This window comes from Pygoscelis adeliae, unplaced genomic scaffold (genome assembly GCF_000699105.1).
Source record: "Pygoscelis adeliae isolate BGI_AS28 unplaced genomic scaffold, ASM69910v1 Scaffold114, whole genome shotgun sequence".
Lineage (NCBI taxonomy): Eukaryota > Metazoa > Chordata > Aves > Sphenisciformes > Spheniscidae > Pygoscelis > Pygoscelis adeliae.
This window is the reverse complement of record NW_008824587.1, coordinates 4,523,593-4,544,247: the sequence shown is the minus strand read 5'-3', so window position 1 is coordinate 4,544,247 and position 20,655 is coordinate 4,523,593. Positions and strand designations below refer to the sequence as shown.

Here is a 20,655-nt window from a genome sequence, read left to right as displayed (position 1 = left end):
CTGCCTGTTGCAGCAGCAGGGGAAGGCTGCGGGTTCAAGCTAGAAGAAAGACACTGTCTACGGTGAAGTTGCATTGTGCTGCTGTAGCGCTCTCAAGTAGATCAACAAACTCTTTGAGGTTCCAAGGCTCAGTGTGTGATGGCGACAGTAAGAGAAGGGCAGTGATTATTGCTTAAAATAAAGCCTGAAATCTAGACAGACTTTTCTAAGGTAAGAAATCAAATTTCAGTGTAGCTGTGAGCTAGTAACCTACCAATTCTTTCCTAAAGAGACATTTGATTGCTTTACCAGTCAGAACCTTTTTAGTCTCAATGGTTTTAAGAGTCTACAGTGAGAAAATTAGAGTATGTTGCTTTGAGTTGTGTTTTGGTTTTTTTTTTCCCTTGTAAGCTTAAGTGACGGTGATATTCTAGCACACTTGTTTGACCTAGTTTTAGCTGCCCTGGAGGCTTTGGAGGGCTTTGAACTAGCTGGCTGGAGCGAAGTGGTCTTCAAGTAGAAGGGAGAGGGGCTTGATTACCTTCCGAAAGCTCAGGTGAGCTGCTCTGACAGTGAGGGAGGTGGTGTGACAGTCCTAAACCCGATCGTGTTTAGATGGGGCTACCTGTAACCGTGAACACTTTCTGCCACAGGGAACTACGAGTGCGAACGTGGAGATTTGAAGGTGAAGAACTGAGCAAATTGGTGACGGGTAGCTATGGGGAGTGGAAGTAAAGCCAGAATTCAGTACATCTAAGCAAGTACAGTAGTGCTTAGGGCTGTTATTTGATAGCTCTTGTGGGTGTCTTCCCTTTTGCTACAGCTTTTGAAGGTACATGCAGTGTGCTAATCTGTTAGCGTTCAGCAAGAATGGCTGGAATGAGAATTTAGGGAGAAGTAATACGTTCTTTTAGATATTTATTCAAGCAGTAGAGTGAGAGTTTACAGTGCTAGGCAGGAGTCCTTGGTGCCAGACAGCAAAGAATAGTGGATGCTGTTGGTTACATCTGTGTTTTAGAGCTATAGCTTCACTTTAAACAGCAGCATTTCAGCCCCGAGTTGTACCTTTACCTGCCCCGCAGCCACAAAGGGGCACAGAACAGCTTTCAGCCAAGGGTGGCTCACCGTGGCACCTGCAAATAAGCAGCACGAGAGTGTAATCTTTCTAGAAGTAGCGCTAGATTTTCCACGTGCTCTTTTCTAACGCAGAGGGAAGGGAGCGCTGCTGCCAGGAACAGACTTCCTTCTGGCTTTTCTGAGGGAAGAGACACTGTTTTCTGCATCATTAAGCTGCTGCTGTTTTTGCCAAAGCCGTTCTTCCTCTTCCTTTAATGTACCAGGGAGAGGAATAACAGGGAAGCAGGGATGTTCCTGGCCTGAGGGAAAGGTATGCATACTGGAAGCTGGAAGGGAAATAGGCAGGGGTAGATCTACAAAAGCGTAGAACTGTGGTAGTGGTAATCACGGCAACTGTAAGACTAACTAAAACCGTAGCAGGATGGGATTTCCCCATTCCCTTCCGTTAGAGTTTAACTGTAGAAAAACTGAGCGCTATTGCTCCACTACAGAGCATTTCAACAGCTGCTTTTCCCAGGAGTTCTTTCCAAGCTGGGTGCTAGGGACAAGGCTTTAGGATTTTAAATTAGCAGCAGATCTAGTTTCCATAACAACGAAAAGGAGTCTGTTAGATCTAGAATAGCATTTCCAGTCTCTCAGCAGCTGAAGTCATACTGCTGCTCTATTTTTGCTTCAGGTTAAGGAGGAGCTGTTGTTTCTTAGAGTTCCTGAATCTGTAGTACAACTGAGATGTGTCATCTGGGAAAGGAACTGCAAGACATTAACAACCTTAAGGCATGTTGAGGGTTTCAGCTGCGACAGGAAGGATTAACAGCTTTGTTTTGCTTTTCCACCTGGCTTCCAAGACTGGGATAGCAGAAGGGATACCTGAGCTGCCTCCCTGCCGGCGCTGCTTGTCCCTACGGCCTGCAGTCGCATGGCTGGAGAGCAAGAGCAGCCCTGAACCCACACAAGACGCTGAGGCAGGAGGTCAGGCAGTTTGTTTATTGGCAAATAAGTGCTGAAAACCATGAGCCCTACATACACAGGTGCTCAGTGCCCTGTTACATTAGAGTGGTCACGACACCATTGGGGAAAGTGCAAAAAGATCAACAAACGAGCAAAGTTAGTTTTGACATACCGAGGGGAAGGGTAGTGAACAGAGAGCTTGGTGCAGGTGAGTCTCTTCCATCCAGCTTGAGTGAAAACTAGTTACACAGCAGCAGAAGTCCTTTAGGCGAGCTCTAGCTAAAAAGCTCATTATAGGATTAAAAGGCATACACACCTGAGCACTCCCTTCGAGCTAAACCACCACGTACATCAAGGGCAGCCTGGATTGTTTAGTGTGTGTATGGCCAGGAATTGCTCATTCTCGGCGATAACGGCAAGTGGGACTACCCCTTACTGTACTAGGATGCACCAAGTCTGTTCACTTGCTGAGATGGGAGGGGAAATATTAGTTAAATCAGTGATCTAGGGTGAAAATAAAGTCAGGCTAAAACATGCCTGGAACAGACGCACTGAAAGAAAAGCCTGGACAATTAACACCGGGAGCAAAGCTTGTAAAAAGGCTTGTAAACTCTTTGCAGTCCAAGAGCAGTTTCTCAGAGGAAATGCAAGCAAGATGCATGGTCCCTTGCACTGAGGTTTGGTTTTTGACATACAGGCCCTACGTTATTAGGTTGGTCTTCACAAAGACATTTCCTTCCAGCTTCAGGGGACGGTTCTAGATTGAAGCCATCGGGCACCACGATAGTAAGCGTGGCTCTTAGAGAGCCCTGCATTACTGTTCTCCCACAGGTGAGCAAGGTGGACGGGTTAACAGGCTGTTAATTCTTAGATTCAGCTTCCTTGCCTTAAGAGCTAGAACATGTCAGAGGGTTTGTGTGGGACGCTTCCCCACTGGAATGCTCGATGGTTTGATTTGGGCAATTCTACTGCTGAAGAACGGAGAGGACGGGAGGGGCAGACAGGCACTAACGCACACCAGACACAAGGGAAGTGTAACTTAAACTCCGTGAGCAGCTGCTGAGGGAGACAGCTTGCTGGCCCTGGGGAAGCCACTGCGATAAACAAGACTACGGTAGGGTAGAAAAAGTAATGAGGGAATCTTGCGCCATCAAGACTAACCTCAAAGCAGGCTGCACTGGTAGTTAACGAATTCAGCCTGGGGTGCCATCAGCCCTTTCCAAAGCCTTACTGTAACAGTTTTACCACATCTTTCCCACAATTCCCGTATTAGCAATGGAGTGTCAACCCTGAAGAGAGCAATGGTCTCGGATGAAGAAATCCGCATTAGAAGTGCCAGATGAGGGGTGCGTTCTGCTTGTACATTCTTCTTCCTGGAGACATTTAACTTAACAGTTCCAAGTAAGTGACAGGAACTTTCCCTTTCTGGTTCCCTCTTTCCCCTATGAGCCAGTCTGGATCCATGCCTGGCAGGCTGTACACAGTGATCATCTGGGGAGAGAAGAGGGCATTAGACAGGACCTTATTCTGCAGACAGCGCCAAGAAGTTCGGTCAGATGGGTACTGAAAGAACAATTAATTCCTGAAGTTCATTTAGCAGGCATCTGTGCCCTTTCCCTGGAGCCATCTGCAGCTTTAATAGGAGATCTACGGAAATCTGCCCAGTGATGTCCCTGTTGCCTTTTCATTCTCCAAAATGACTTAAGGTATTTTCACATACAGGGTGGCGTGATACTGCTGTGTCACCCCTTCTGAAAACAAAAGTTCCGTCTAGTCAACGGAAGAGTTGGAAACTTGCTGAATTTCCTTTTTTCTCAGCATGATTAGACCAGGCCTCCAGCCAGTAGCTTACCCCATTGCTCTCAGATAAGGTAGCTATATTTGAGGGTCACAGTGAAGATGCTAAGTATTGGGGTATTTTGTTAGCTGGGTACAACTAGACTCCAATAGGAATAGAAGAGTTACTGGGGTGATGGTCTTAAATAGCAAACGGCCATGAGCACAAGCTCACTGCAACCCAGCGGATACCGGTGTCAAGGAAAAGACTCTACTAGCAGTTCCATAAAACAGGGTTTTTAGGGGCAGGAAAAGTAACCAAGACCTTGCTGAGCATGCAGTGGGCTGCTAGGCAGTTAAAGCAAAGTTCAACGCAAAGGAAAGCTACCAACCTCATCTGCAAGAAGTGCCAGCTCGGTGCTGTCAGCTGCTTCATAATCATAGAGGACTCTGGCCTTCCGTGTCCCACTGGCAGGAGGCTTGACTTCATTTGGGTTCAGGACACTCTCTGCCACGGTGTTAGGCACCCCAACAATCGTGGGCACAACTGGAATAGTAGGCACAGCAGGGAGCGTGGCAGCAGCGACAGCTGGAAGAGAGGTAGCAGCTGGGGGAGGAGATGTGGATTCTGCGTTGCCTACGAATGTGCCTGAAAATCTTGCGCAGGAGAAAAAAGCAGAGTTCAGTAAGGCTCTAGTATGAGGAACCAAGAAAGAGCTCTTTCTTTCAGTAGTTACACTGCAGAGATGATGCTCAAGGGTTCCAGCTAACAGCTGTAACATACCTACGCTGCCCTTTGAGGGGGGAAATGCACTCGGTTCTCGGGTGCCGAGACTATGCAACAGGTAATACTTGTCTGCTTATTTTGATTCCAGTGTCCTGTTACAGGACTGGCACCTAACTTGCAGAGTACGAGCCTGAAGCGTGGCACCAGAGGGGGGTCTGGGCAGGTGCTGTTCTTGGCTCTGCTGCTGTTTCGCTGGGTCCGTTGTGCTGTGTCCTTGCCCTGCTCTCGCATGGTCCGTGTTCTGTTTAGCCTGCTAGTTCTTCAGGAAAGGGACAGTCATTGTTGCTGTTAAACTGGATGCCACAACTGGAGGCTCCCAGGCTTTCTGGGCTCTCTAGATAGAGAGAGTAATGGAGCTCTGTCTCGTTTATCTGTAGGAACCCCCCCTCTGTCCTAAGGGAGTACAGCTCTGGCCCTTGCAGAGACTCCAGAGTTTGGCTGAGGTGGAGAGCTCTTAGAGCCAAGTCCTGTGCAACATCCTACTTACATTTCTCCTTTGGAGCTGCAAGCATGGAAAAGAATGGAACAGGAGGAGTGAGTGATCACGCAAAGACAACAGCCCCTCCTGGGTCAGGCCACCGCACTGATGCGACAGGTTGACAGACAAAACAGCCCTGCCCGTGCCCACGGGATGTGCAGCCAGCAGCACAGAATTAGTTACTGCTGCAGCTAAGCACTCTCAGCCTTGCTGCTTGGCAACAGGAATTTGTCTCCCATGTGATATAACTAATGTAGAGGAAGAATGTTCGAACTCTCACGGCCATCGTGCTTTGAGATGAATGTATAAAACCCAGATGAATCCAATGGCAAAGCCTGCTCTAAATGCAATCCCACCGGGATTGGTCATCATTCTGTAAGCTCAGAAGCTGTGTCAGAGCTTGGAGGGGGCTTTAAAACTTCTACCCAACGTTATGACGCGGGATGGGGAAAGGAGGCCTGAGCTAGGGGTAGCCAGCTGAGTAACCCTGAGAGAAGTAAAAGCAGTCTCGTCTCACCTGCCCAGTTGCTTCTGCAGGTCCAGCATGTATTGGTAACACTGAGCATAGTAGTTGGTCTGGGACTCCACAAACTCGTGGAGACAGCGAAGGTGATTCACCTGGAGGGAGAAGTACCATAAGCTGGTCTGTGAGTTTGGGTGCCAGGCACAGGAACCCTCTTCCTGCAGCTGCTACCTACCCCCACGGGAAGCAGACTCGTGCAGGCCAGTATTTAAGAGAGTTACTTGGTTGGCTTGAATACACTAATTTGTTAAGTTTGGGAATGTTGCATAGGCCCAAGGGTGATCTGAGAGAGGAGGCTGCTCCTGGCACTCTAGCCATGCCCATGTGGCTAGTCCACAGCTCTAGTGAGAGAATAACAAGGTTTTTCTGGCTCGGAAGCATCTCGAGGACGGCAGAACTGCGGGTGTCACAGTGGCCCTGCCTGTGCATGCTTCATTATGTTTTTAGTTTGAGCATTCCAGCATCCAAATTTATGACCTCTTCTACCTCTACTCCCAGTGTGGGGCTCCGCCATCCTCTTGGCATTCTTTTAGAAAAGGGCCAAGAGTCTCCGTAGTCCCTGTCACCCCTTCAGTTACCCAGGAAGACTCACATGCGTGCTGCTGATCCCCTCCAGCAGGAGACGTGTCACCTCTGCCTGTCGATCAAACTCAGTCTGCGTGAGCCTCAGCTCCTGTTCTGCCTGCAAAACAGGACGGGGTGTTCAAGACAGCACAAGGCAAGGACCGCTCTTGTGCCTCTTCCAGGGAGAGGCAACACCCACCTCCTCCACCACCACCCCCCCTTCTGGCACTGAGACAAGTGTGCTGTTTGTTGGCTCAGTAGGAGCCACGTGCACCAGTGACACTGAGCATCAGGCACAAGACACCCTGGGTGAGGATCCCAGAGGCCTCTGGCTGTATTTCGGCTTGATTCCTGCTTGATCCTACACTGGATCACTGCAGGTCATGGAATGGCAGCTCAAGACTGATGCATCAAGCTAGGAAGCTCCTACTCCCACAAGACTAGAACGTGAAGATGGAGAGGCTTTGTTAAGCCTGAGGTATGTGGAAAGCCAGTCCCATGCCAGCACCTGTCCTTTTAACCTCCCCCCCTCTAAGCCTATAGGCGTCGGAACGTGACAACCTCCCTAACCGTCTCTCCAAAAGCACAACTTTTGCTGGTATCCTTTTTATTACCACAGAACAAAGGCTGAGGCCAGGGAGCATTTACTAAATTGCTGTTACTAACTACATCTCTCCGCAATGGAGACGAACATCCCAAACCAACTTCTACCCAAGGCTCTCCTTTGGAGCTAGTTATTTATTCTGAGCTCGGAGGAATTCAACAATGGTTAACAGAAGGCAGCTATGCAGCAGACATTGGGAATTCAGAGACAGATTGATACTGGAGACCCTCTTTACCGAACAGACGGAACACTTCTCCCCCCACCCCAACAAACACTAGGGCAGTTTTGCAGTACCAGAATACCCAGGTGGATCATTGCAAAGAGAAGAGCTCCAGAAGTGTTGGAACAGTCAGGTGCTCTGGTGCCTGCTCTCCCCTCCCCGCTGCCAGAGGGAAAGGGGTGGCAAACAGGCACTTTTGTTCTCTCTGGCATGCTTTACTCCTTAACGCCAAGCAGAACGCGCCAGTTCCCTCTTAGGATGGCACAGAAGAGTGATGTCCACTCAGCTAGAGCTTGTTGGAAGGAGTACGGGTTCTGTGTCCTTCTCCCCTTCTCCAGGGGGGTGCAGCAATCGGAGGGCTGCCTGCCTCGGTGCCGTGGTTCCTGAACGGCACCAGTTCTGTGACAGAGCTCCTTTTGCTGCTTTGGAAATGCCCCGATCAGTCTGGCCCAGGACTTGACCCCGGAGAGCTAATCCAGACAGGCTGATAGTCTCAGAGCAGAGGCCCCATCGCTGACGTTCCTGAGCAGGGTCACCCCAGCGGAGACCCAGCCTGCTCAGCAGGGCAGGCTGGAGGCGCTGCTGCGGGCCACTACATCTCTCATCTGGCAACAGCGTTACCAGTACTGCTGTACAGCTAGGCTAGAACAAAGAAATGCTTTGACTGTCTTTTAATCAAATTTGTCTATTTTAAGCTACAACTGATCTATTTTCTTGCATCCTCTGTATGAAAGGGATTATTTAAAGGGGAAGGAGGAATGTAACAGGAAATACCAGTACAGAGCCTTACTAAGCACCGAGAGATTCTTGTTCCAGGGAGCTGAGCAGAGACTCCAGTAGCAGCAGAGCTATTTGAAACTTGTGACAGGCAGACCCAGCTCCATTTGGCACTGCCTGGGATTTGACCCATTGCCTCTCCCTGCTAGCTCTGAGCAGTTGCAGGATGTGGTTTCCCATAAAGCCAGCGCTGGACCGTGACCTGGGAGGTCCCTTCCAGTCTTGTGCTTCTCCAAGACACGGAGAACTTTGAAGTTCCCTGACATACTTTGGTCTATCCAAGCAGGATTGACCAAAGGTAGAGGATAGAGGAACAGAGCCTTGCATGCTTATAGCTGACTGCAGTCTGCTTATTTGTTTGAGGGACTGAAGGATTTAAAGTACAGGATGAGCTGGTTCAAAAACGGCCAGTCTGCTCTGATGATGCATTTAGAGTAAGGCAGTAACAGGTTGCTATCATGCGCAGCATGCAGGAACGTGCCGTTCTACCACCTTGCAGTTCAGGCTTCAGGCTAACGTCTGCTGGGGGCGTTTGAGGTATGAAAGGCAACGGGATCCCAGAAGGCGTCTCTGGAAGCTCCATACCATGCTGGAGCTCCACACAGAGCTCACCTTGATCTCCCGTCCACTAGCAGCCCTCCATCCATCTTCACGGATGAGTCACACTCCCCTTGTGGAGCCCAGAAAATAAACAAGATCTGGGACTTTGTCTCCGTGGATCCACTCAGAAGGGGAAGTGCAGCTCACCCAGACAGAGTCAACTCCACGATAGGCTCCAAACCTCCCACCCTGCCCTCCCGACAGAGCTGTTCCCTCCAGCAGCTGGGGCTGTTCGTGCGGAAACACTCTGTCCTTGCTTCAGCTCTGCTCAGAGCTCCTGCTCGGACCCCACAACAAGCAGGCAAGGGGCTACTAGAGGCTAATGCATGGCACATGCAAAAGTGGAGCAGGCAGGGCCTCTGCCGCAGGAGCAGAGCTGAATCACTTCACAGCCCATCACCTCTGCTCCCGCGACACCAGTGCAGGGCTCTCAGTTGTCTTTTTATCACATACGCACGCCTGGTTTGCCTAGGAAGTCTCTCACACCAGGTACAGCCGACTGGCCCACGGGGCAGGCTCTTCCCAAGCTACAGTCAGAGTCACACTGAACCATTACAGCTGCAGGATCAGGCCTGGGGCTGACAACAGCAACATCCCACTGATCCTCCCCTGCGTGTGTGCAGGCACACAGCACCCCCGCCCCCTAAACACCACCAGCATGCCCAGAAGGTTTGAGCACAATTTCAGCTGGGTACTTACTTTTTCCACCTCGTCGCTCCAAAGCTGTAGGGGCCACAGAGCAACAGGAAAGGAGATCAGTGTTGGAGACGTCGAGAAGCACTCGGCATTAACACCAATCGGCAAGGACGCTCCGTGGACACAGCAGGCCAACTCCAGGCACAAGCTAGCCCTTCACCCAGCAGCAGCGGCCAGATCGGTGCCCCTTCCCCTCATTCCTGCACCCTCGAGCTCAGTTTCACAATGGGAGAGTAAGTCCATGACAACCAGAGCCAGCGGCACTCCAGCTCTGGTCCCTGCCAGGGCTGTTACAGCAACTGCATTCAACGGGCTCCAGGAAGAAGAGGATTAAGCAGCAGAGTCCTCTGAACAGCAAGGGTTACCTTACTGAGCGACAGGTGAGCCGCTTGAGCCCACGAACAGGGCCTGGGAACTGCTGTGAGCTCAAGCCAGACAGGGGCCAGTGTTCCTCACCCACTGGTCTAGAGAGCTCAGGTTAATGGGATCATAATCCCGCCAGTCTGCGCTACCAACAGGCATGTTTAGCTATGGGAAGGAGGAAGCAATGGCTGGATGCTGCCTTTGAGCCGGGCAAACCACCACGCTACTCCTTCCTACTCTCCTCACCCACAGGCGCACGTTCGGGGCAGCAGAACGCTGCCAGCTGCTTGCTGGGATCTGGCTCCAGGACGTGAAACAGTTGACAACAAAAGTCACGCACAGCGATGGGAAAGGGAGAGAAGAGGTAGAAAACCACATTGATCCTTCCCAGAGGTCCTCGGCTTGGCCTTTCCTCAGCAGACAACTACTCCCTCAGCCCTGGCAACATGAAGAGAAATCCCCCTGGATCAACTGGGAGCACACCAGCCTGCCAGCAACACCCCACATCAGTGGGGCCGGGGGAGATGGCCTCCGAGGACCTCAGCTTCACCCTCTGATGTCACCTTTGCAGATCAGGGAAGCTCACCATAGCATGGCTGAATTTGCACTGCAGGCACCTGGGAGCCCTGTGCTGGATGCTGCGGCGTCAGAGGGAGAACACGCTCTGTTTAGACCCAGGGTCTCCCAACTGAACCTTGTTGAGGTTTGCTCACCAGCAACTGCCCTCACGTGGGCTGTGGCAGCCCCAGGTGCAGAGACAACTTCACCAGACAATATAAGGAGCACCTGCAGGAGCTGCCTGCACTGGGGAAGGATTGAAGCAGGAAGGTGTTGTGCCAGGCTCCTTGGCTTGCTGCCTGCTCCTGTTCTGGCTTCTGCCCCCTGGCCTGCAGCTCAGCTCCTGTTCCGTGGTACGTAGCCTGACTGGCACCTCTTCTTACCTGAGTGGAGTTATTGTAGCCTTACGATCGCAGGCTGTCCCTGCGCAGCGCTCAGTGCGCGGAGGCTGGGTGTTTTCTCTGACCTGTAGGAGGATGTTTTGTTTCTGCAAAGCAGGAACCGGTTCAAATAAGGCCTGGGCAATTTCAGCCATGCGTGGGGACACAAGCCCCTTCCCCTTCTCAGTCTAAGAGCTCCTACTCTGGAAGGCAAATAGTGGGAAGATCCTTGAAGGCAGCTGAGAAGCAGGTCCTAGCCTGAACTGCTGCTCTGGCACAAGGCGTCTCCAGCGCACCCTCATGTTTTTGGAGCAAGGTTTACTACAGGGGCAATGGGAAGCTTTCACTCTGGCCACAGGTCTTCCTACTTAGATGCTGTAGACAGCACTTAAGCCATTTCAGGCCCATTTAATCATTGCAGTACCCATTGAATTTGTAGCCAGATTTGTTTCTCTTCTGTTGGCCTTGCTGTGCCATCTCCAGCTCTGTCCCTGTGGTGCTCTGGGGCAGTCCAGCTTTGCCCAGATCTATCCCTGGGCGAAGGCACTATGTGGCTCTAGTCAGAAGTGTTTCAGACAGCTCAGGGAGCAGAAAAGGCTGTGATCTGCACCTGTCTTCCTCCACCCCAGCTCCAGCCAGAGGAATCCTCTTTAAGGTACTCAATGTGTTTTTCTTGGAATCATTCCTAGGAGTACAGCGCATGGCAAGTGGCAGGGTCTGAGAGAAAGGGATATTTAAGCTTACACAGCCCACGTACACCTTCTTACACAAAAACAAAAGGTCAGTGTGGGAGAGAGGAGAAATAGCTCCTCAGCCTCCAACTCATATGAAACCAGGGAGGTGCTTATCTCCAGGTGGATCTAATTCCATCTAAGCCCTCCTGTTAGGGAAGGGGGGAAAATAAAACCACAATGTTATCCACCTCTCCAAAAAACAACAACATAAATTTAGGATCCAAATCAGAGCTCTGCTGAGGGCATATGGTCCAGGAGAGAGCTGACCTGTTTGCTCACTTGTAAGACAAAGTTGTTACCTGGGCATAAGCAATCTCTCCCTCCAGAAGGGAGCGGAGCTCAACAGCAAGGTGAGCAGCAGCCACTGCTTTATACTGCCAGTACACACTAAAGACTAAAATAGCACAAGGACTCTGGCTTGGAAGAAAAGCAGAGCGACAGTATGAGGCGCTCCTACCTTGCTGCAGTGCCTGACCCCTTGGGATGAATGCTGGGATTAGAGAGCTTGTTGCAAAGCAGTCCTGGCTGCAGGGAGCTGTCTGGGCTCAGCCCATGTTTTGCAAATGAGAGATGCCAATTGTTACTCAAGTCACCCCTGCTAGTGCAGCTGGACTTCAGGTGGCACTTCAACTGCCAGTTGCAACCTCTGAAATAGATGGTTTTGGAAGCCACAAGGACCACAAGGCCAGCAGGTTTCCTACAGGCACTCCTGGTAGCAGGCCCTGCTGTGCAACCATCAAACATGAAGAAGTGATCAAGGTCAGTGCTGGCTGCTTACCCAGAGCAAGACAGTCTCCTAGAGCCCTGCTCTAACTGTCCCGTATCATCATTGCTGTCAGAGCTTCTCTAGCAGAGCTCTGAAGAGGGACCGCTGAACTAGGCAGAGGTGTGCCAAGGTAGACACCTGTGGGCTAAAAACCCCCCAAAATCTATTTCTCCTGTCACGTTACTGTGCTTGGCATCTGCTCCCCGGAAGAGCTTTGCAGTACAGCAAAAGCAGACCAGCTTGCAGTTTGGTGATGACTAGACATGTTCAACTGAGCATCTGGGCACTCTGCGAGATGCTAATTATGCAGATGCTTGCCTTCAGGTCTGCTTCAGAAAGCCTTGGGGAATGATCAGGATACCGTGGTCTAACCAGAGCTCTTCAGAGGCAGGGAAAGCCCAGTTTCTCTCCTCTGATTCTCCTAGAGCTCAGTTTTAGGCCGTCACTGCGCTGTCCTTGGAACAGACCTTTCCAAGGGAGAAGCAGCCATAGCCACAGCCTTGCTGCTAGTTGCTGTACTGGGAGAGATGGAAACTGGGCAACTGCTACAGCGTCACCAGTATCAGCTTCTTCCTAAGGAGTCTCATCACCGGGCCTGTTACCCATGAAAATAGTTTTCTAGCTATTGTGCAAAGCTGTATCTGATCCCAGCATCGCTCTCCAAGAAGGTCAGGACAGATCCCCCTGGGAACTAACACTGATGCTATCAGCTCAGACATACCTCTTTCTCCAAACGGGATGGGTTTCCCATTAACCAAATCCAACTTGTTTCCGTGACGTTTTTTGTTTGCTAGAAGGCTCAGCTGTCCTTTTTCATATCTACAGATCCCACTCCCCAGCCCTTCCACTCCCAGATTATTCTATTAACAGGCATCAGTGTTGTTCTGAATGCTATTAAGGAAGCAAGATGATCAGTTTTCAACATTTTAACGAGAAATGTGACATTGTGCAATGGGGAGCCATGAACACAGCGCAGAAACTCAATTGCTTGACCACAACCACTCAGTGCAACACAGTAGAGATGCAATGGGCTATTCACCCACCCCCAGCGCATCTGACTGCATAACAGCCGCCAACAGACAGGCCCCAAGATGAAAGGAAAAAAAAAAGACCTCTATTTGCAGAATAGACAAGCCTGCACTGTCAGCCTACTGCGTTACTGACACGATGGGTGGCAGAGAGATTCCTCCACCTTTGCTTCTCTTGACCAGCTACAAAGCCTCTGAGCACTGACACCACAGTACTGATCAGGCAGTCACACACGTGACATTGCCAGTGTACAGCTGGAACCATCCAGAAAGGCTAACCTTTGAGGTTTTTTTCCTTTCAATCGCTCCACTAGCAATAAAAAACCCAGAAGATTCCCACTAGATTGGCAGAGAAACTGGAAAGCAAACCACGCAGCAGAAGTGCCAGACCCTGACCATGCACCCCCACAGGGATGATCCGCATCCTTAAGGTTGAGTCAGAGGAACCCTGGGCAGCCCATGTCACATTAAAATGTTGAAAACGTTTTAGGTCTGAGTTTAAGTCAGGTGAAGAGAGGGGCAGGAAGAGGTTGGAGAGGCAACATCTAGGAGGAGGCAATCTTACCGCTGATGCGCTGGCGGAGAGAACGTAATTACGAGGTCTAGTCTCCTGAAAGTCAGGCACAGCCTAGTGGGGGGAATAGAGTTTCATGTACAAGTCACGCAGAAGAGTCGATAGTTGGGCAACGGATGGAAGAAGGGACTAGTGTTTTTTTCCTGTCTGTGCTGGGAGCTTAGTTCAAGTTCTTATGGGATGGCAGGAGGGAGCTCTCCCAACAGTCTGGGCGGCAGCGCGTGGAAGCTCTCCTCAGGTGGAAGCCAGGCTTGTGCAAGAGGAGGTGGACTGGCTCATGCAGTCACACCTGGTACCCGAACAGCAGATATTTCTACTGTTAGAAACTCTGCCTGTACTTACAGCTATCCGCTCATACGGCGGCCAGTTGGAGTGGAGATGAGACAGCACAATCTCAAATGCATTTCCCATTCCCTTGCAGCCAGCAGGTTGCTCATGTCACGTTGACTCAGTCCAGTGGGCAGGACCTTCCCTCCCCTTGCTTCCCGCCTACAATCCTAAAGCATCCCTGTACAGGGCCTTGTCCTTAAAGTGGGCATGTTTACTAGCATCAGAGCATCCTTTCCATGATGCCTTTTAAAGAAACACATCTACTTGTTCTTACTCTCACCAAGCCCCTGGGCGTGTTTCCTCCTAAGAGACTCAGATCTGCTATTTTCAGTAAGGGGCATGGCTTAGCCAAAGCAGATCTAGTCCAAAGCCTTGCTGTTGCCAGAGGTAGCGTATGAGTTTTCATCCCAGAGGTCAGAAAACCTCCAAGCCACCTTCTCCATAGCTAAACCTCTGCCCTGGGGCAGGAAGACTTAAGCACTCTGGAGGTTTTCCTCATTGGGAATGCAAAGGATCCAGTCCACCCCCACACAGGTGTGGGCTCACTAACATGGTGTCTCTATTCAGCTAAGCTAAGACTAGGCCTCCTCCTAGGATGGCCTTTGGCTGTAGCATCACCCAAAGAGGTAAGCCAACGAGCTAGCTTACATCAGGACCACCACACTGGTGCGATGGATCAGGGCATCCTCCTGGCCAGCCTTCACTGCGCAGTGGGTTGGTGTGCAAGGCTGGCACACAATCCAGCTGTAACCCAGCTACGTTGTTAATCCTCTCAGGCCCCACGTTTCCTCTCCCAGGTTAATCTCTTTGCAGCTCACCCAGATTTACTTATACACGCTGACCCCATTTGCTGGGTCCCGAGCAGCCTGCTGGAATGAGTGACCAGTGTGTGGAAGAGCAGTCAGGCAGTCCCAACAAGAAGAAATTTTTTTAAACCATCCAGGAGTTTTGGGGATGGCTGGAGGAAGGAATAAGGAGGAGCAATTCCTACTACAAGTCAAACCTGAATATAGGGAGAAAAATGCACCAGTGAGATTTGAGGCCAGCACAGCAACTAGGCTTGACCCCTCCCTGTGGGGAGAAGAGATGTTTCAAAGAAATAGCTTCTTACGCTTTTTTTTTTTTCCCCAAAAAAGATCAAAAGCAACTGAAGAAACCTCTCCTCCCATTCCCCGGTCTCCAGGGAGTCCCAAAACTAGTCATAGCATATGGGATGAAGGAGGCAAGCTGCTCTTGCGCTCCTGTGCATGGAGAAGGTGTATTTGCAAGCAGTGGTCAAAAGGGACCCACCTCCCTCCCCCTCCCGCTCTTGGAACGGGGAAAACGGGCAGAGCCCTGGAGGACAGAACAGCACTGCAACCAGATCAACCTGCCTGTCATTGTCTCTGGGCTGCCTCCCTTCCCGGAGAGGGACTTGCCACCCAACGCAACCTCCTCCTGCCTGCAGCCAGAGGAGCCTGCGTGGGTCTTTACGGGAGCCCCTGCCTCTCTTGAGCACTGCTTGCAAGCAGCGTTGATAGAACCGAGTGCATGCTCCAGAGGGGCTGCAGGCAGCCAACAGATGCTCCCATCTTCCTGGAGCACCTTCTTCCCCAGGCAGCCACAGCCCTGACCATGCTCAGTACATGCTCCAGGGCCAGTCCCAATGGGACAAGGGAGATATGAATTTTCATTTAAAATGAGAAAGAGACAATGAGAGGTGTTAAAGAAAAAAAAAATCACAGCACTGTTAGCACAGTCAATACTCACATCTCCCTCACACTGAGCAAATTACAAAGAAACAAAACAAAAAGGTTAGTAAACAAAACAGCATCAACAGGAAGGACAAAGCACAAAGTCTGAGGGAAATGCACAAGCCCAGACACTCGAACAGCAGCTCACGGGTCTGGGCAGCAGCGCGCTTGGAGGGTCAGTCACGAGACAGAAGCTGTGGGAACGCAAGTTTGCACTACAGAGGGGAGGAGCAGCAAGAGAGCGGTGAGCTGGGAGAGGTGTGATACTTTAGACCAGCTTGGATAGAGAGGTGTGACACAGGACTCCAGGCATGTTACAGGGAACGTTGTCTAATGATGAATTAACACGCCTAGAGCAGAGGCAGCAGTTCTGCCCCCTGTGCTGGGAGCTTCCACCTCTGCCTTGTCCTCTAGTAGTCAGTGAGGCACCCAGAGCCCTGAGGCCAGGGACCCCACCTTTAAGCTAAGCTGGGGAAGAGATGGGTGCCCACAACAGCAGCTGAGGTTGCTCCTCTGTTGTGTGATCTCTGTTTCAAAGAAGCAGAGTGGCTGAAACGTGGCTTGGGGTGAACACCCTGGAAAGCCTGGACTGGCTCTGCATCCTGCCTGGGGCACCCCAGCCCTGCAGTTCCAGGGGGAAACCAAGTTTTCTTTTCCAGCTACAGGGAAGTCCTTCACCCAAGGGTCTGTGTGCAGGTGAGAGGCCTTGGGATCACTTCATGTAGGAAGCAAGGTAAAGAGAGGGTGGAAAGGGAGGAAGCACAGGAGGTATCTGAATTCCTGCTCTGATTGGAGCTTAAGATAAAGCAATGGCCACCACTTCCCACTGAGACTGGGGGCACTGTCCCCTTCAGAAGGGGAAAGGGGGATCCCTGAAGTTACCTTCAGTGGAGCTGCGTGACCTGACTGATGAGAGGAGGCTTTTTTAAAAGGGCAGCAATCACGTTTGTTCACCCAAAGCTTTGTTCAGGGCTTTCCCACATAGGCCTGAGCACTCTGTTAGACCTGCTGATGGAGGCTGCTGAGCTTAGCACAGCTTCCCCATATGGCATGTATGCAGTTAGAGCTGGAGAAAAGGGAAAACACCTGGGAACTGGCCTCCCAGGGAGCTGCAAGGCCAGAGGCCCAGCTGAGCAGATGGCTAGAAAACAGGCTCATGGCAGGGCTCCTAGGCTGGGATCCCAGTGCATCCCAGCGACTGACTGACAAGGATTCCTGCCTGTTGTGATTGCACACATTTGCTAGTTGAGCTCCTGGCCCCAGGCTAGAAGCAGAACTTGGCAAGTCCTTGTGCCAACAGCCAGAGTGCTACAGGACGGCAATCTGCTTCAACAAGGCCCTCCAGGGAACCCATCAGTGCCCAGCTACATCCTCTCTGCCTCCTGCTACACCATCTCTGCCCAGGGAGAGCCCAGCTCCAGGAGATGCCTCAGGCCCAGGGAGCACCCTGAGCTGACAGGTCTTGTCAGCCTCAGACAAGCACTTTGAAGCGCTTGTCCCCATTGCTCAGGCCTGCAGACAGTGACACTGGCAGAATCACCAGTCCCTTCTGCACTGCTCTGACCTGGGACCTTTGCTAGTTTACTTGCCATGAATTCCCCAAAGCCAGAGGGCAAGACTAGCCTGTAACTAGACAGCACCATGAATTAAGTGAGTAGAGAGGCTGAAGGAAGGACCTCTTGGTAGACAGCCTGACAGCGGCCAGCCCTTACAGGCTCCCCTGGCACTCCTGCCTGGGGAAGACTGAGTTGGCAGAATCTTAACTAGTCTGAAAGCCTGGGACTGCTGCAGAGCCCCAGCATGCTCTCCCCTTGTGCACCTCCCAGCTCAGCTCTCTCTTGGCTTGCTTTGAGATCCCCAGGGAAACTTAGCAAGTCCTCAGGAGATGCAGCCTTGTAGTTACTAGCACAAATCGTCCAGGAGCCACTAGCAGTCAGGAGACAGGACCCTGGGTCAAGCAGACGTTTCCAGACTCTGGAAGCTCGGAACTATTTGTTTCAACAACTCCCCCGTGGGAGGGCATCTGAGGAACAGGCGCATGGCTCCTGCTCCCAGTTCCCTTGCATACCAAATGAGCAATCCCCTCCACCCATGCCTGCCAGAGGCAGGACACAGTGGGGTAGCCTAATTTTTGTCCAGAGAGCATGTGGCATTGCTCATGTGAGCCAAGCCCTGGGACCAGAAGGACAGGGAGGGGAATGAGGGAGAAAGTTACCGCTGCTTTTGCCTCAGCAGCTTTGGCTTTCTTCAACCTGGCTTTGCAGGCATCCAGATCCAGGCGGCGGTTCTGCAGGATCCTCCGCTCTTTCTGGAAGAGACAGAAAATGGGATAAGAGCAGACTGCTTAGGAGCTGTTGGGGAGGGAAAGGGACAAGGTATCATAGAGGAATCAAATCTATTTCCTTATCAAAAAATGCTAGGGAGAAAGAAGCAGTTGCTATGTTCATCTCGTTAGCAAGAGTTTTGGGCCTGGCTGCCAGGGATACAGGCTAACCTTCTGGAAGCAGGGCAGCCTATGGGTGGGTGGTGCCCACTAAGCTGCAGGAGTCGGGAAAGGAGTTACCTTCTTCATGCACATCAACTGGCAATCCTTCCCTGCCGCAGAGGGAGCCCTGAGCAGATCTAGGACTGGTATTCCCCTATCCTTGCGTTCTTTGAGGGGAGAGATATGGAGTTCTCCTTTCTCATAGGGAAGGAAAGTGAGTTCTTCCAGGGCTGTCTCCCTCTCCCCCCACGCTCCTCATCTCCGCTGACATGACAAGCTTCCCCTTCCCTGCTACCATACTTACAGATATGGTTCGCCAATCCCCTTCCAGGAAGTTGCGCAGCGGGGTCAGGAAGTTGATGGAGGCAGAGTGGATGAAGTCCCGTTCTGCTGCACCTAAGCGCCTTTGAGTCTCTCCAACTTTTATCAAGGTCTTCCCTGCAATAACAGGAGCCTTCAACTCCAGGAGAAATCAATTAACATTGTGTTGGCTTCAGCCAACCCACCCAGAGCTACCAGGCTCCAGTGTTGGGGGACAAAGGCACAGTGTACCCTGCCTGGACAAGGTGACCATGCCCGTACCGCACCAGCTTCAGTTCTAACTACAATCTGCTTTTAGCTTGAGGCCTCTTCTTAGCTGCTCCCAGTGCAGCTTTGATCTTATCCATCTGCTGAGGCACTTATTCCACTGATGTCCTTTTACTGCTACACCTGCTTGCGCACAATGATCTTTGTTTGTCTCATAAAACAGAGGCACAGGAACAGAGCAGCAAATTAAAAAGCACCAGAGCAGAAAAAAAATGAGTTGATTAGGCAGTGCTGACTATAGATGCAGTTAGAGCTGTTCTGCCTGTAACAGGACTCACTATTGAACAACTATTGATTTGGAGAGCAGTAACAAAGCTCGTGGCAGAGGCAAGGACAGCTGGAAGCTAAGGCTGTGCGTCTGTGCAGGTCTGCTGCTTAAAGAAGTCCAAAATTCCCCCAGGAAGGGGCAACTGTTAGGATTTAAGTGCAGAAAGATGCACTGTCTGTTTTCCTGTTCTCTTTCTGCTGGAGAAAGATTTCCACCCTCCACTTGCAGGACACAGTTAAAGGATGGTTCTCCTGTTCAGAGTCTAGAAAGGCTCTGTGCAACTAGATACCACCCTAGACTGAAAATGTGCTCAAGCTGGACAAAGCTAAAGCCATTCACTGCAACTCCCTGTTCAGGCTAGTTTAGAAAGCCACAGAAATAGCACAGAATAGTTTGTGTCCTGTAACCAGTTCCACTGGCTACCCTGGATCCACGTGTCTAATTCTTCTCTAGCTCTGCCAGACTTGAGGACTGTATTAGGAATGGGGAGACCCCTGCCCCTTTTCCCCCACAGCATGGAGCACACTTTGCTGCGGAGTAAGACTTGACGTCCTACTCTAGATGGGCTGTTTGCTTCTGTGCTAGAGAACACCCTTCTCTGGCATCAGTTTTGACACGCTAATAGGCAGGTTGCCACAGGGGGAGCAGGCCACCCTGCCCCCTTCAAGAGGCATGCTGCGGAAATCTTAACCCGAAACAGTAGTGGGGATACTCTCTTAGGAAGGGGTGGATTCCCAGGGCTTTTTAATTAGCCAGGCTGACTTACCATAAGGTGTCCCTGGCCCAAAGTCATTAGCTGCTTCTGTCATGTACTGTGCCAGCAGCTCCCCGTTGGTGACCCGGGAAGGCACCTTCCGGTCAAGCTTCTCATAGAGGAATTCTTCTACTCTGGCACCTGGAGTGAGGATGCCACCAGCAGTTACAGGATGGAGGATGAAGGAGGGGCCCCTGGAACTGGCATTCATGGTAGCCCACCCCATACAGTCCTCAATCATGCATTGGGTAGCAAACAGCAGCACTAGGAGAAGGTGTGCCCTCCCCTCCAACCATCTCCCAGTCTGCAGGAGCACGCCCAGGCATCTCTCAGCTACATAGGGAAGGAAGGACAGGCCCTGCAAAGACACGTTTCTTCCAACCCCCACAAAGTCAGTGGAATGGGGCTCTCTGCCAGAGGACATGTCTTTTAACACTGTTTGAGCTGCAAGAGAGATTTGTCCTTCAAGCAGTAGAAGCTGGACTTACTAGGGTTTGGCTGTAGCAGAACCTCAGTCTGACGCAAGATCTTCTCTGTCCAGTTCTTTGTGAAGTCTGCTCTGGCCAGAAGGTTTTCAAAGTGGGCATCTAGTTCAGTCTTCTCAGCCTGGCCCAACTTTTCTTCAGTAAACTGCAGGAAGGAGGTAGTCATTAGAAGGGCTGTTCTGCTAAAGCAAAATTAGTGTGCTACAGGGCTATTAAGAGACACTGAGGCTTCTTCTGTCTCACGCATTTATCTTAGAGGAAGGCTAAAAAGCCTTCAAGGTGTCATCTTTGTTCCCAGGCATCTTTCAGGGGAAGACGGCAAATTTTTGCCTAAGAGTGGAACAAATATCAAGCTAAAAATAGAGTCCAGGTTTGAGAGGTGTTCCAGAATAATAACTTTTAATAAGGTCTGGTACAAAAATACTCTAGTTGTGAGGAATCTATTTAAATGTGCACATGGCTTGCAGTACTTCATGCAGGAGAGCAACAGACGCCCTTCAGGTGAGGCAAGGTGCCAACTCCTTTCACCTCCTCCTAACCAACTCTATGTCCTGCAAATCCAATGGGATCAGGAATGCGA

The 20,655-nt window shown here is 51.1% G+C and overlaps 1 protein-coding gene across 1 annotated transcript; it reads right to left on the bottom strand.

The window, feature by feature from the left end:
- Positions 1–2,025: 2,025 nt before the first annotated feature.
- SH3GLB2 (SH3-domain GRB2-like endophilin B2) lies at positions 2,026–20,241 on the bottom strand. The gene is made up of 8 exons (XM_009322101.1): positions 20,079–20,241; positions 19,603–19,731; positions 18,285–18,418; positions 17,711–17,803; positions 6,161–6,250; positions 5,563–5,663; positions 4,173–4,437; positions 2,026–3,495 (listed from the first exon to the last, which is right to left on the bottom strand). The coding sequence occupies exons 1-8, from the start codon at positions 20,239–20,241 to the stop codon at positions 3,388–3,390; spliced, it is 1,083 nt and encodes a 360-aa protein (XP_009320376.1). The 3' UTR covers positions 2,026–3,387.
- Positions 20,242–20,655: the final 414 nt, after the last annotated feature.